The 15130-nt window shown below is 33.8% G+C and overlaps 1 protein-coding gene across 2 annotated transcripts; it reads left to right on the forward strand.

Annotated features, from left to right (window-relative positions):
• Positions 1-1506: 1506 nt before the first annotated feature.
• LOC100372094 (abl interactor 2-like) lies at positions 1507-15090 on the forward strand. 2 transcript variants are annotated; one of them, XM_085495193.1, is made up of 5 exons: positions 1507-1678; positions 3017-3184; positions 3911-4787; positions 9375-9518; positions 12137-15090. In XM_085495193.1, the coding sequence occupies exons 1-5, from the start codon at positions 1562-1564 to the stop codon at positions 12295-12297; spliced, it is 1467 nt and encodes a 488-aa protein (XP_085351319.1). In that variant the 5' UTR covers positions 1507-1561; the 3' UTR covers positions 12298-15090. The 2 variants fall into 2 exon arrangements, with proteins under 2 accessions (XP_085351319.1, XP_002739732.3); XM_002739686.3 differs by lacking the exons at positions 9375-9518; positions 12137-15090 and adding an exon at positions 6590-7015.
• The last annotated feature ends 40 nt before the right edge of the window (positions 15091-15130 follow it).

Genomic DNA, 15130 nt, shown 5'->3' on the forward strand with positions numbered 1-15130 from the left:
AACAGCGGGACTATCTTAGCCGACAGGCTGCTTGTTTTAAATATTGTGCTAAAGGAATTAACATTTTCTCATCACTTAGTAATATTTTCATTAAGTTTGTCAAAATTTGGTATACATTTAGTGTATTAGCTAGAATATGGCAGTGCGTATACCTCCATGGTATGACAAATTCGTGGGTGCTATATAGAAGAAATCGCTTTTATTAATACTTTCTGAAAACCCCAAATTCACGGCTAACTTTAATTCAAACAACTGTGTATGCTTTGTTTATATACACATAACATATGTAAATATCAGACCTGGATTTGTATTCGCGACTCACAAAAGTACTGCAGACCATGAAAAAAAACCCTCAAGCAACTGTTGTCTGAGGAAAAAACGAAGGTGCCTATCCATATGTTACCAATACTGTAAAAAGGTTAATTATTCACTGAGTTTTAATTTTGCTTATTTCGCTGACTGGAAAATGAGCCAAACCTAAAACCCAGTGAATATGTAAAATTTAGCATAGAACACATTATCTAAATGATAAAACTGTATGTGTGAATCTAAAACCCACTGAATATGCCTGAAATGCTTAATCAGTGAAATTTAAACCCAGTGAAAATTAATCATTTTACAGTAGTTTGTATAACTTGAAAACATCAGACAAATTCACCCACCGTATGCTACCGTGGCGACCGTGTTTTATCGATGTATTTGGTGACACAGACTACTGGGGGGTATTCGTATTGTTGGAAGTTACATATACTGAACATAATTATTAATGTTTTCTCAAGTGTAGACAAATATGTTTGTAGTATTTTAGCTAATTTTGTTTTTCAGATTTTAAAATTATTTAATTTTTTTAGATTAGTTGTGTTACTTTATGTTCTTTATATTGGACTTTACTCAAGCATTGTTTTTGTGTACATTCCAAGTAAAATATCCTATCCTATCCCATCTATCCTACACACTGAACACAGCACGTGATTACAACGTTTTTTTTTTTTTTAATTATCATTTAACCACGAATAGCGTAACTGATTGGTTTTGTCCCTGTCTGAGTGATGACATATTGTTTTTGCAGTTTCTCAAATAAAATATACCCCATTTTGTAAAGTCTATAGTAAATATTGGACATTGACTCCAGTCAACAATGTGAAAACACAAGACAAAAATTAATGTTTGTGTATACCGGCCTATTGACGATACTCTACTTCCAGAGTTGGATTAGTAAGAAGCGGGTACTGATAATCGTAATGTTACGGTCCACCTGAAAAAAAAAAAAAAAATTATTGTCTGACAAGTTGGCAGATTACCCCCCCCCCCCCGATTTATTGAAGCAGTATTTTTAGTAATTCAAACATATTTATCTTTGTTTGTTTAATATTGAACCCTTAAAACAACATGTTATTCGTACTGTAAGTGATATCCTGATTTAATTGTGAGCAATTTCGCTTAAAACCAACTTGCGATTTGGGCTATCGATATACACCACTGGAGAAACGATACAACGAACCATTTTAACCATAACACATCCCATGATGCATCATTCGCGTGAAGGTCATTTCCGAGCAAAATGTCAGCGCTGGAAACTTTGTTTGAGAGCGAGATTCCTGGCGGGCGGCAGGCCCTCCAGGACAGTCACACAAATTTAGAAAGAGTGGCAGAGTACTGTGAACATAACTATCTTCAGGTTGGTACCGTATTTTCGTGATTTATTACCATTATTTTAGCACAATTGTCGTTTGTTGCAGCGATGAGGTGTCCGTTACATGACCATTTATATCGCTTCCTGGTTGTGTCCATCCGTTTTCCGCGATAGAAACACATTACATGAGTGACCCGCCCATAACACTTTTTGAAATGACATTCATTGATATGTAGAGAATGTCGAATGTCAAGCTTTTCGATGTCAATGAGATTCCAAGCGTAAATGATAATACATTTTGTGATCTTGCATAATCCTCAGCCGTGGTCCTGCCTAGATAATCAAGGCACAAATACAGTTTGCAAATTCATCATCAGTTAGGGTGTGGAAACAAAGCTAGACAAGAGATAACGGAAAGACTTTCCATTGTACCCCAACATCTACTCCTAAATCTACCCCTACCCTCCACCTCCAAATCAATTGTATAACAATAGGTGTCCTCAAGAAGGGCATATACAATTGTATTTGGGGCTTGAGGGTTAGCATTTCAGTTAAGATAAGGGGCGGGCATACAATGAAAAGTGTTTCTAAAATATAAATGTGAATGTGTACACATTGCTTTCTGATAAATATTTGCATGGGACCCATATCTGTGGCATGTCGGCACATGTGATGACCACTGGCATTTATACTTCAATGTGTAATTTCTGTAGCATTTGATTTTGCTGTATTTTTTGTTTTATTGTCGGTAGGAATAAAGTATCATTCGCTATAGAGTTGATTGTGAAACCTACACATTGCAAGCTACAAGCCTATAATAATAATAATAATAAATTTATTAATCTACAGAGATAGTTTCCATTGCTTGACAAGCAATAAAATGTTAGTAAAATAACAATCACCATATCGGCTGACCTGGAAGTCATTGACCGAAAAATGTTTTTGTTGTTGTTTTTTTTATTTTATTTAGCTCACAACTATCATTGTTTCTAAAGTCAATGGGTGTCAAAACTAATTTGTCATGTCACTTAAAAAGAATACTATAAAAATTATTGTTTGATTTCAAAGCGGTTGAAAGTTACGTATAACGTCACTTTCAAAATGATGAGTGAAAGAGACAGTTGTTTTCAAAGTTTCAACAGATTCCATAGTGTGATAATTGCTGATTTTTCGAAGCATCTTTTTCAGGACCTATGACTCTAAAAAAATGCAAAGTTTCAGTTTGGCCCAAATGTGGTGGTTTGTATAGGCTTGAACTGTAGTTTCTTGGTTTCGGGATCACCCAACAATCCTCCTTTATTACAGTAAAATTGGGAACTAAAAAGCAGCTGGTAAATCACAATAAATATACACAGAATGGTTGACAGTTTTATTTAATTTCAGTCAGGTGACAAGATGGCTGCCTTGGAAGAAACCAAAAGTTACACAACCCAGTCCTTAGCCAGTGTAGCATACCAAATCAATACGCTAGCAACCAATATGTTACAAATGCTGGATTTACAAGCAACACAAATGGCTCATATGGAGTCAAATATAAATCACATAGCTCAGGTGAGTACGGTAGTGCCGGGGGTTTTGGCATATCACATAGCTTAGGTGATAGTGCCCAAAGTTTTGGCATATCTATTATCATATAGCTTAGGTGAGTGGTGCAGGGGTTTTCGTTATATCACATAACTCAGGTGAGTAATGCCAAAAGTTTTGGCATATCACATAGCTTGGGTGAGTAATGCCAGAAGTTTTGGCATAACATGTAGTTCAGGTTACTAATTCCAGGGGTTTTGGTAAATCACATAGCTCAGGTGAGTAATGCCAGGAGTTTTGGCATAACATGTAGTTCAGGTTACTAATTCCAGGGGTTTTGGTAAATCACATAGCTCAGGTGAGTAATGCCAGGAGTTTTGGCATATCACTATACCTCAGGTGAGTAATGCCAGGGGTTTTGGTAAATCACATAGCTCAGGTGAGTAATGCCAGGGGTTTTGGTAAATCACATAGCTCAGGTGAGTAATGCCAGGGGTTTTGGTAAATCAGCTCAGGTTAGCACTTCTAAGAGGTTTCGGCATATCACCAACATTTTTGCAAGATTTCCTGAACAGACAAAACGTACTATTTTCACTTCATTTTGTACAATCAATCCGAGTATGGTAACTTCATATTTTTATTTTATTTTTTCATCTTTGTAACATGCATGAAATGTAAATGAAATTTAGTAGCATCTTCCTTAGAAAAATAAATAAATATTTATTTATTATAATCATATATTTCTACCCACAGACTGTCAGTATACATAAAGAAAAAGTGGCAAGGCGAGAGATTGGTGTACTAACGACGAATCGCAATATTATACGCACACATAAAATCATTGCACCATCATCTCCAGAAAGACCTATCAAATATGTACGTAAACCAGTAGACTATGTAAGCTTGGATGATGTTGGTCACGGTCTTAAAATTGCCAGTTCTACAAATCCTAGAATGACCAGGACACCGTCTGTTAGTAGTACAGGTACCGTGAGCTCCAATGACAGTGCCCCTGTCAGCAATACTGGTACAATTAACAGATCAGGTAGAGGGACATTACCTAGACCGTCTCATAAACCACCGGAGCCTCCAGCAGTTCCTAAAGACTATGCTGCCCCCAGTGAAATTATGCATACAAGACCTTCCAAGGTGCCCAACCCGCCTCCACCTCCTCCTCCTCCACCAGGGCAGTATCAGTCACCACACGTAACCATTGGAAGACCACAACAGCCTCCCCCAATGCCACCCCAGTCTCAACAGCAGCCAGTAGCCAATATACCGCCAGCTCCACCACCACCGCAGCCAGTGGGTCCAACAGTCGAGAGTCATTACGCCCCCAGCATGGCTTACCTGGCCAGCCAGAGGGATAAACAAGAACAGAGAACATCGCAGTATCAGACCACAGCAACAGCAGTTCCTCAGCAAAATATACCTCCACAGTTCAGAGGAGAATACATGCCTTTGCCTGGCCTTGCTAAGGTGGATTTGAGATCAACACAGCCTAAGTCAGAATACCAATCTGCTATGTTGGCATCTCAGGCTGGACAACCGGCAGCGCCACCACCACCTCCCCCTCCACCAATGCCAGATATAACAAGTAACACGCAGTATAGTCCTCCATCAGGTGAAAGTAAGTATTTACCAAATAATATTATATGCTACCTTTTGTTCATATTTTATCTTATCCATTGCATTGTATGTAGAATAATTTAGAAATCCAGTAACACTTGAAGATATTATGAAGTTCTGTGCTAGAAAATATATTTTTACTTACTTGTAGATGATGCTTTGCAAACTAATTTTTTTTTTTTTTTTTTTCGAGAAAATTAACTTTTCAGTGTTGTCTCTAAAACATTTTAACATAGCAGGGCTGCTACTCTATAATTTATGCCACTGCTCTGAGTGATTGCCCGCAACGCTGACGGGTTGACCACAGCACTGAAGAAATCCCACTAAGTTTTATTGTGAATCTGTTATGCACTCTTTACTATTACCGGTGTTCATTCATTAACATGTTAAACATAACAAAACAACAGAATTGGCTTTTACTAGCTAACTGACAGAAAGTGTGAAGCTTGGTTTCTGTTGCGTTCAAAAGTAGAAAGCAAATAAACATGACGTACTATACTAGAATTATCGGAAAAACACAAGTCAAGTTCGGCCAACGGAGACTGCTTGAAAGCAGTGATGAAATTGAGAAGTAATTCACAGTCAATGAATCTATCATCACGTTTAAATTAGCTTTGACATAAAAGTAATGCCCCAGATTGCTGGAGAAATCCATGACTGACTACCATTGTTGACCAAGCCGTGGAAGACCAGACTCAATGGAGGAAGTTTATCAGTAAATCGAACCTCTGTCACCAGGGACACGTTTTCCTAATCAGTTATTTATTTCCTTACTGATTAAGTCAGGGATACACTTTTAATGTTTAGCTAGCACAATTAACCTCGATTTTGTGCAGGAAAATAAATAACTGATTTCAACTGTTGACACAATGTGGTGTGCAAATTACCAGCACATGCACAGTAAAACTAAGGATTAGGAAAGGAGGGGTCAAATTCACATAATTCTCAATTTTAATGATGATGACTTCATAGTTATACATTTTTTTTTTCAAAACTAAAACTGAATTGTATATATAATTGTATACAATTAACAATATTAACTAATATATTTTTGGCAATATATCCTATTTTAATTAATTAAATGTGTTTCACTGTATACGGTAAATCTTGTTTAGTTAAAAAAATATAACTAGACATTATACTAATTAGTATGCTAATTAATATGCAAATTAGCCGCAACCTTGAGAAAATTTTCTTGGGAGAACACTGCCTTTCTCTTATCATACAGATTTTTTTGAGTCTTTCTGTGTATTTCAGCAAGGTGATAAAATGTGATCAATGCAGTTCTGAATGCTGCTGTTCATTGAATCAATGCACAATTAATTTTCTGTATTAATAAGTGATTCTGGCCACTGACTTCACTATTTTAATATCTCTGTAATTCCTGTAAACCACTTATTTCACAAGAAACAAATTGAAGTAAAGGAAAATCAAAAATTTTTGTAACAGTGAAGGGAGTCATGGTGACTTTTGAAAAATGTCGTCATGAACAACCTCAACCATCACTTTTCACAAAATTCTCTGATTTTTTTAATCAAGGCGTATAGTCAATGAAAAATTATTAAATTTTTCCGAAATTAGGAAAGAAACTAGAAAAATGCATAAAAATAATCAAATTGCTGTACATACCAAATTTTAGCATTTGAATAATTGGTGATGCATTATTGTTGAAATTAAGCGAGTTAAAGTATATTTATGCATAACTTTGTTTAATTTATAGGCAACTACAAAACTGCACCTCAATCTTGACTAACTTACTAACAGTTTCCAACTGTTGTTTGTGTTCTATATATTTATTTTCAGTGTCTTTGCCTCCTCCTCCAACTTCACTGACCTTGGAAGGTTCATTTGATTTTGAACCGCCGCCACCACTCCAATTTCTTGATGAAATTGACGACAGTCTTGGAACAAGTCAGTTGACAAAATTAACCCTTCTTTATCTCTTCATCCTCACTCCACTCTGAAATCTCCTCATGTTTCTTTTATTTTTTGTAATGGGATTAATCTCATTAACACTTCTAACTAACTCATGCAACCCTCCAAAGTAAATGGTTCAGTCCACTTGTAGAGTTTTAGAGGAACATACTTTTTTATAGGGTGAGAGGGTTAACTGTAATGGGTAGATTGTTATCATTAGAATTAAAGCTATATTTAGTTGTTCTGTAACAGTACATGGTATATAGATAGTTTTATTTAGTCTAGAATGTAGATAGTTGTGATTAGAATCACTTGGATTGCAAGGTATACAAGGAAAAATACAAAAATTACCAATGGAAGAATGCCTCAACAAATCACTACCAATCACAAAGTGTTTGTAAAACACACATGATGCTTGGAAAGGATGTGTAAACTGAAATTAGTGATCTTATGTGTCTATTCAAAAAAGCAAAAACATAATTACTGTACGTGCTCTGTGATCGTGCAAGAACACTAGCAAAGTCAGCCCATGACAAACATTAACCAGTTCCATCATAGAAACGTACATATTCTGTGATCATTTCGCATAGTCTCAATTTGTAACAGCCATTGCCAAAATGTGGAAAACTGAAAGCATAGCACATACACTATATACCAACATTGTACATTAAATCATTTGCAAATGAAAAAAGATGGCCTCGGGGTTGTGTACAGGTTCAGAGCCATCTACTAGTATTAAAATCCAGTTTTGTCAAGCGAACCTCAAGAGATTACAGTACAAGATGACAACTTCATTGGGTATTCTGAGTGAATTGTCAAATACGTCACAAGCCATTCTCTGAAGGCCTCACTGATGACTTTGTGTCATTTCACAATATAGTGCGCAGCACGTGTCATAATCTTCTGTGGCCCCTGTCACATGACCAATTTTTAGCTCCGCTGTCGACTTTGTCGAGCGGAGCTTATCATATGAGTGATTGTCCGTCGTCCGTCGTCCATGTCAATGTTTTACTTTTTCGACTTCTTCTTGAAAACTACAAGCCTAAATGCTTTGATACTTGGTGTATATGTACCTTGGGTAGACCTCTCTTAGATTTGTTCATTTCATGTTGATATCTTTAATTCTCTAATTTTGGTGAATATTTTTGTCATTTTTGGTAAAAACTGATATTTTCGACTTCTTGTTAAAAACCGCAAGTGCAATTGCTTTGATATTACATATATAGGTACTACATGTGGACCTCTCTCAGATTTGTTCATTTCGTGATGATATCTTCAATTCTCTAATTTTGGTGAATATTTTTGTCATTTTTGGTAAAAACTGATATTTTCGACTTCTTGTTAAAAACCACAAGTGCAATTGCTTTGATATTACATATATAGGTACTACATGTGGACCTCTCTCAGATTTGTTCATTTTGTAATGATATCTTTAATTCTCTAATTTTGGTGAATATTTTTGTCATTTTTGGTAAAAACTGATATTTTCGACTTCTTGTAAAAAACCGCAAGTGCAAATGCTTTGATATTACATATATAGGTACTACATGTGGACCTCTCTCAGATTTGTTCATTTTGTAATGATATCTTTAATTCTCTATTTTTGGTGAATATTTTTGTCATTTTTTGGTGAAAAGTGATATTTTCGACTTCTTGTTAAAAACCGCAAGTCCAATTGCTTTGATACTACATATATAGGTACTACATGTGGACCTCTCTCAGATTTGTTTATTTCGTGATGATATCTTCAATTCTCTAATTTTGGTGAATATTTTTGTCAATTTTGGTAAAAAGTGATATTTTTGACTTCTTGTTAAAAAAACCGCAAGTCCGATTGCTTTGATATTACATATATAGGTACTACATGTGGACCTCTCTCAGATTTGTTCATTTTGTGATGATATCTTCAATTCTCTAATTTTGGTGAATATTTTTGTCATTTTTGGTAAAAAGTGATATTTTCGACTTCTTGTTGAAAACTGTAAGTCCGATTGCTTTGATATTACATATATAGGTACTACATGTGGACCTCTCTCAGATTTGTTCGTTTTGTGATGATGTCTTCAATTCTCTAATTAATTTATTTTGGTGAATATTTTTGTAATTTTTGGTAAAAAGTGATATTTTCGACTTCTTGTTAAAAACTGTAAGTCCGATTGCTTTGATACTATTCATATTGTTCATTTTCTAATGATGTCTTCAGTTCTTTAATTGAAATGTGCATTGCTAACAGCGGAGCTATCTCAGCCGATAGGCTGCTTGTTTAAATTACAAAATTTATCAATTTAAAGAAACATTGCAATGCATTTGTACCTGTGTTTATGACCACCTTCATCTAGAGACCACATTCCCTGCAGCCACAATATTTAGGTAGTCTCAATGCACTTTAAACATAAACTGTTAAAATTATTTGGCCAGGCTTGAGATGCCTAATTAAATTATAATTCATTTATGTGTATAATTAGAAATAATTTGCAATATGATTTACCATTATAAGGATGTTGGATGTGATATAAAGAAATTTCATTGCATGCAGTTTTATAGTTTCATCTCAAAACTGACATTGGGTGAATAAAAATAACTTAATAATTTGAAAAATATTGCTTTAACTTTGTCAAGTTATATTTGCACATCTTGATTAATCATTTCTTTATCTGTGTATTCTTTCTAGTGACTCCTCCCCCTCCCCCACCACCCCCAGAAGAGCAGGAACCTCCACCGCCAGTGTTTGCGTATGATGAGCCCCCTCCTCCCCCGCCTCCTACTCTTGATGCAGCTTATCCGGACAGTCAGCAACCTAAATATATAGAACAAGGTAAGATATCATTACATTGTAGAATGTGTGAATTTATTAGTTGTATAAAATTCATTTGTACAAATTATGGAAATAAATGTATAACCTACTATATTTTGCTGAAAGACATATAAAGTAAATTTGGTCAAGAACCAGATTTAGTTGTAATGGAAATGATTGTACTGTTATTATTTTTTAGCTCCGCTGTCGACTTTGTCGAGCGGAGCTTATCATATGAGTGATTGTCCGTCGTCGTCGTCCGTGTCAATGTTTTACTTTTTCGACTTCTTCTTGAAAACTACAAGCCTGAATGATTTGATACTTGGTGTATATGTACCTTGGGTAGACCTCTCTTAGGTTTGTTCATTTCATGTTGATATCTTCAATTCTCTAATTTTGGTGAATATTTTTGTCATTTTTGGTAAAAAGTGATATTTTCGACTTCTTGTTAAAAACCGCAAGTGCAATTGCTTTGATATTACATATATAGGTACTACATGTGGACCTCTCTCAGAATTGTTCATTTTGTAATGATATCTTTAATTCTCTAATTTTGGTGAATATTTTTATCATTTTTGGTAAAAAGGGATATTTTCGACTTCTTGTTAAAAACCGCAAGTCCAATTCCTTTGATACTACATATATAGGTACTACATGTGGACCTCTCTCAGATTTGTTCATTTTGTGATGATATCTTCAATTCTCTAATTTTGGTGAATATTTTTGTAATTTTTGGTAAAAAGTGATATTTTCGACTTCTTGTTAAAAACCACAAGTCCGATTGCTTTTGATATTACATATATAGGTACTACATGTGGACCTCTCTCAGATTTGTTCATTTTGTGATGATGTCTTCAATTCTCTAATTTTCGTGAATATTTTTGTAATTTTTGGTAAAAAGTGATATTTTCGACTTCTTGTTAAAAACGAATAGTTCAATTGCTTTGATATTACATATTTAGATACTACATGTAGACCTTTCTCAGATTTGTTCATTTCGTGATGATATCTTGGATTCTATAATTTTGGTGAATATTTTTGTCATATTTGGTAAAAAGTGATATTTTCGACTTCTTGTTAAAAACCAAAAGTTCAATTGCTTTGATATTACATATATAGATACTACATGTAGACCTTTCTCAGATTTGTTCATTTCGTGATGATATCTTCAATTCTCTAATTTTGGTGAATATTTTAGTCATTTTTGGTAGAAAGTGATATTTTCGACTTCTTGTTAAAAACTGTAAGTCCGATTGCTTTGATACTATACATATTGTTCATTTTCTGATGATGTCTTCAGTTCTTTAATTGAAATGTGCATTTCTAACAGCGGAGCTATCTCAGCCGATAGGCTGCTTGTTTTTTTTTTGGAACAAAATTTTGGTGCAAACTTTTTTGATAATTTTGGTTCAGATAACATAAATTCTGATTGGCTATCTTCTTCGTCTTGATCAAAATGTTTGTGTGGGTTTAAAATTGATCAATGGTGTCAAAAATTTACTTTGGGCTAATGGTGCTTGCTAAACACAGCTAGAAATATGTGAAGTACCACTCAGATACAATCAAGAGTGACAAGGTCATGCTCTCAATTCCTGAATAAAGGATAGCTGTATATGCAAAATAGTAAAATTCTGATGCACAAAACAGACCAATGTTGAATTCTAATTTTGTGATTAGGTTTAGTTGATGGATTGTTGGTTAGGTCACGCTCAACCACAAAAGAGTTCATGAAATGATTGGTAATTTGTAATTATTGACAAGAAAGAAGCTTCGCCTTTAGCATATGACATACTATTTCATGTCAAGGGCTCCCAATGTAATATTGACAACCATACAGCTTATTACCTTGTCCTTATCATTATAGCTGAAGGTCAAAGTATATGAGAAGAAATTTCTTTCCTCATTCTTGTTTTTGTTGTCGTCATTTTTAGCTCCGTTGTCGACTTTGTCGAGCGGAGCTTATCATACGAGTGATTGTCCGTCGTCATCTGTGTCAGCTTTTTACTTTCTTGGAAACTACAAGTCTGAATGCTTTAATACTTGGTGTATATGTATCTAGGATAGACCTCTCTTAGATTTGTTCATTCCATGATGATATCAGAGGTTTCAAAAAATGGATATATTTCTTGTTATTTCCCATCTCGCTAGATAGATAGTACTTACAAAAAAACACAAAAAAACTCCATGGTGTGAATGGCTGGTTGACCTTAACTTCCTTCATTTGCATATATTTGCTGAGAAAGGATTGACCAGCTTTGTCATATTTGTTTTTGATTTGTTTTATATTTTTAGAGTAGGCTTTTTTTTTTAGATTATAATTTTTAAATTTCTTTTTGTAAGTAATACCATAAGACCCTTTTTATCCTTTTCTTAGGATTTTATGCGTCTAATACTGTAAAGGGGTTAATTATTCACTGGGTTTTAATTTGGCTTATTTCGCTGACTAGAAAAATGCGCTAAATTAAAACCCAGTGAATATGTAAAATTCAGCATAGAACACATTATCTAAATGATAAAACCGTGAATTTAAAACCCACTGAAGATGCCTGAAATGGTAAATCAGTGAAATTTAAACCCAGTGAAAATTAGTCATTTTACAGTACATAAATATCCTGATCATGTATTCTCTTTGTCTGTAGTGAGAGCCATTTATGACTATGTTAAAGATAAGGATGACGAGCTGGCTTTGGAAGAAGGTGACATCATCTATGTTATTAAGAAAAATGAAGATGGTTGGTATGAAGGTATGATGAATGGTGTGACTGGACTCTTCCCTGGGAACTATGTGGAACCAATTTAACACTATCTCCATTCAGATCTCAACCCGCTTACCTCCACTGTGCACTATACACAATCAATGTACATATATAATTACTCTCTTTTCATATTTCAATATATTACCCAGGGTTACTGGAGTAAAATACTTTATTTTTGCTGATTTTTAGTGAGTTGAATGTGAAATATGAGAAACAACTTTTTGCTGTATTTTATTTTCACTGATCATCCTTTCAGGGACAAGAGTGAAAATAAATTTCAAGTGAAAATAAAGTACTTCACAGTAATTCGGATATATAAATGTTGTAAAGTATATACATTAGCTGGGATTGTTACACACGGTGTATGCCAAGTTAAACCAAATTTGTTCTATTATTTGCACATGTGCTTATTCATGACAGAGATGTGTCTATTGTCAAAATGCAACTTTTAGTTTTTATGCATCTAAAAGCTTGTTTTGAAATATGCACAGAAGTGTATAGGTTTTTTGGTATTCATGTATAGAAATACTTCATAGGCCATTCCACTTTTTGTCTGTATCCGCTTGTGTTGTTGAGTCTTACTGTATAAGGGGAAAACTTTAAAGAAAACCTGAAATTCAAGTCAGGACATAGCTCATATTTCTACAATAATATTATTAATGATCACAAATATGTTATAGAAATTCATTTTGTCCATCAGGTAAATTTACTAGTCTATGGTGAATTTGAAATTTTCTCAACAACAAGGGTTCAAATATAGGCTGGAGTGGCTCATTTAGTCTAAATCTAAAAAAAATACTGGAAAGAAGAAACAAACGCAGACAAATTAAAGAACAAAGTATTATCTGCAAGTTATTGGGTACAAACTCTCAGTTGTGCTGTAAACTCGTTGAAATAAGTACATGTTATTTCAGTGATTTGATTTAATCCATGATTAGTATCAACTTAATTTAGCTGAAGCCTAATTTTAAAAATATGCTCTTTGAGGTGCCTTTAAAATTAGTGAAATTACGATGCAGCAAAACCTTATTTTAACAGTATATTGCAACTTATCAGTTCTAGTGTTTGGTATAATTCCATCCGGCTAAGTATTTAAAAAAAAAAATACAAAAGTATGTTTGTATCGAGCTCTTTTTTTGTCATCTTTCACAAAATAAACCTGAATAATATTTTTTTTTTCAACAAACTAATCAATATCTGTAGCCAATAGAAAAATATTCAACAAAGAAACTACAGAGAAATATATCAAAATGTGCAAAATATTGCAACCAAAGTGTTGAGGCTAAAGCAGGCAAAATAAATAAGCCATAATTCAAAAAATAAAATTAACAGAAAATCCAATAATTTTAAAAGCATTAAATCAAAATAATATCACAGCTTTACTTGCTTTGGTATTCTGTAAAAAGTTATGCCATATATGGCAACGCTTATTGCCATATTAATAATTTAAAGATGTATTTATTTTTCAGTGATCTTTAAATTTTTTTGTTTAGTACACATTAATGCATGTAAACTGGAATTAACATATTATGATTAACACCTGTGAATGATAATACTAAGAATGGCTATTCAACATGTCTTTTTCTCTTGCACTAGTATGAGCCAATCATACCTAGTTATAGGCTAGCTATGTTTAAATAACAGAATATAAAGGTGTCAAAGACTGGAAGTGTGTTTATTTTGTCTGTAATCGGAATACACATATTTCTACCTTGTCACCAAGGAATTAATCTTCAATATCTTCAAAATATACTATATGTTTACCATGACATTTTCTGTATTCATTCATTAGAAACTAATTAACATCACAGAAACCAATATGTATTGTAAATAAAGACAACATTATCTGAGAAGTGTTTTTGAAACATTGCCAGCCCTTGATGAGTAAACTGTTTCCTGCAAGTGCTATGGAAATAGCAGAGAAAAAAGCAATTTGCATATTTCATGCAATTCAATCGACCTCTGTACTGAATTGTAAATCTTCGAAATCTAAAACAAAAAAACATTACTTACTTAAAATTAACGTTTAGAAGGCTTAATTTTTTAGCATTCAAAATAATGTAAATACATGTATATCATTATAGTGTACTTGATGTTTTATGAGGGAAATGGTGTATTTCTGTTTCTTTTCTATGTAGACTTCCCCCACAAAATTTAAGTACTTCATTTTTAGATTGTAGCAGGATATGTCTGTGGTTGTGATGATAAATCTAAAAAGGTTCTCTTTTTTGAAACCATTACATTTATGTGTTTTCAACTCATTGTGTAGTTAAATCTTTTTTCTGAAATAATATATCATGCTCGTTGAACTGTGGGTCGTTTCTTAGCCAAATGAAGCTGTAATTGAAAAAAAGAAGATTAAAACCAAATGAATCATTCAAATGCATTTACAGTATGCAGGAAGACCTCCATGAGATTGATAAGGGGGGGGGGGGGGTGAACTGCCCAAGGACAAAATTTGAACCACCTGTTCCTACTGAGAAGTGCTACTTAAAAATGCTAGTGCAAGTCTTGCGCATAACAAAGCTGCTTTTTATTCTTGTCAGTAGACAAACTTCCAAGGTTTTACAAATGTACCGGGGTAATAATGCAAAATGTTATAGCAATACATATATTTGCATGCAACAATGTCTTCGGTTTCTCATTATTCTGATAGCTGTGAGAACTGTTATAATATACTTCATGTAACATTGACAAATGATTTCTATTAAGATTTCTGTAAATACGCAAATATTACATACTTTAGAATCACTTCAGGTGGAGTTTTATGTATTTACCGTTTGTCATGACTGAAATTCTACAGTAATAAATAAATTAGTTTCCACAAAACAATAAAATGAGAATACTATTGCATTTATTATGGTGTAAGGCATTGTG

Source organism: Saccoglossus kowalevskii, chromosome 21 (assembly GCF_978046115.1).
Source record: "Saccoglossus kowalevskii chromosome 21, keSacKowa6.1, whole genome shotgun sequence".
Lineage (NCBI taxonomy): Eukaryota > Metazoa > Hemichordata > Enteropneusta > Harrimaniidae > Saccoglossus > Saccoglossus kowalevskii.

Bases quoted from the DNA above. Each gene is read 5' to 3' on its own strand.
- LOC100372094 (XM_085495193.1), top strand. From the start codon at position 1,562: ATGTCAGCGCTGGAAACTTTGTTTGAGAGCGAGATTCCTGGCGGGCGG. The intron at 1,679-3,016 runs GTTGGTACCGTA...ATTTAATTTCAG, and splicing joins GTGAACATAACTATCTTCAG to TCAGGTGACAAGATGGCTGC. The intron at 4,788-9,374 runs GTAAGTATTTAC...TATTCTTTCTAG, and splicing joins TAGTCCTCCATCAGGTGAAA to TGACTCCTCCCCCTCCCCCA.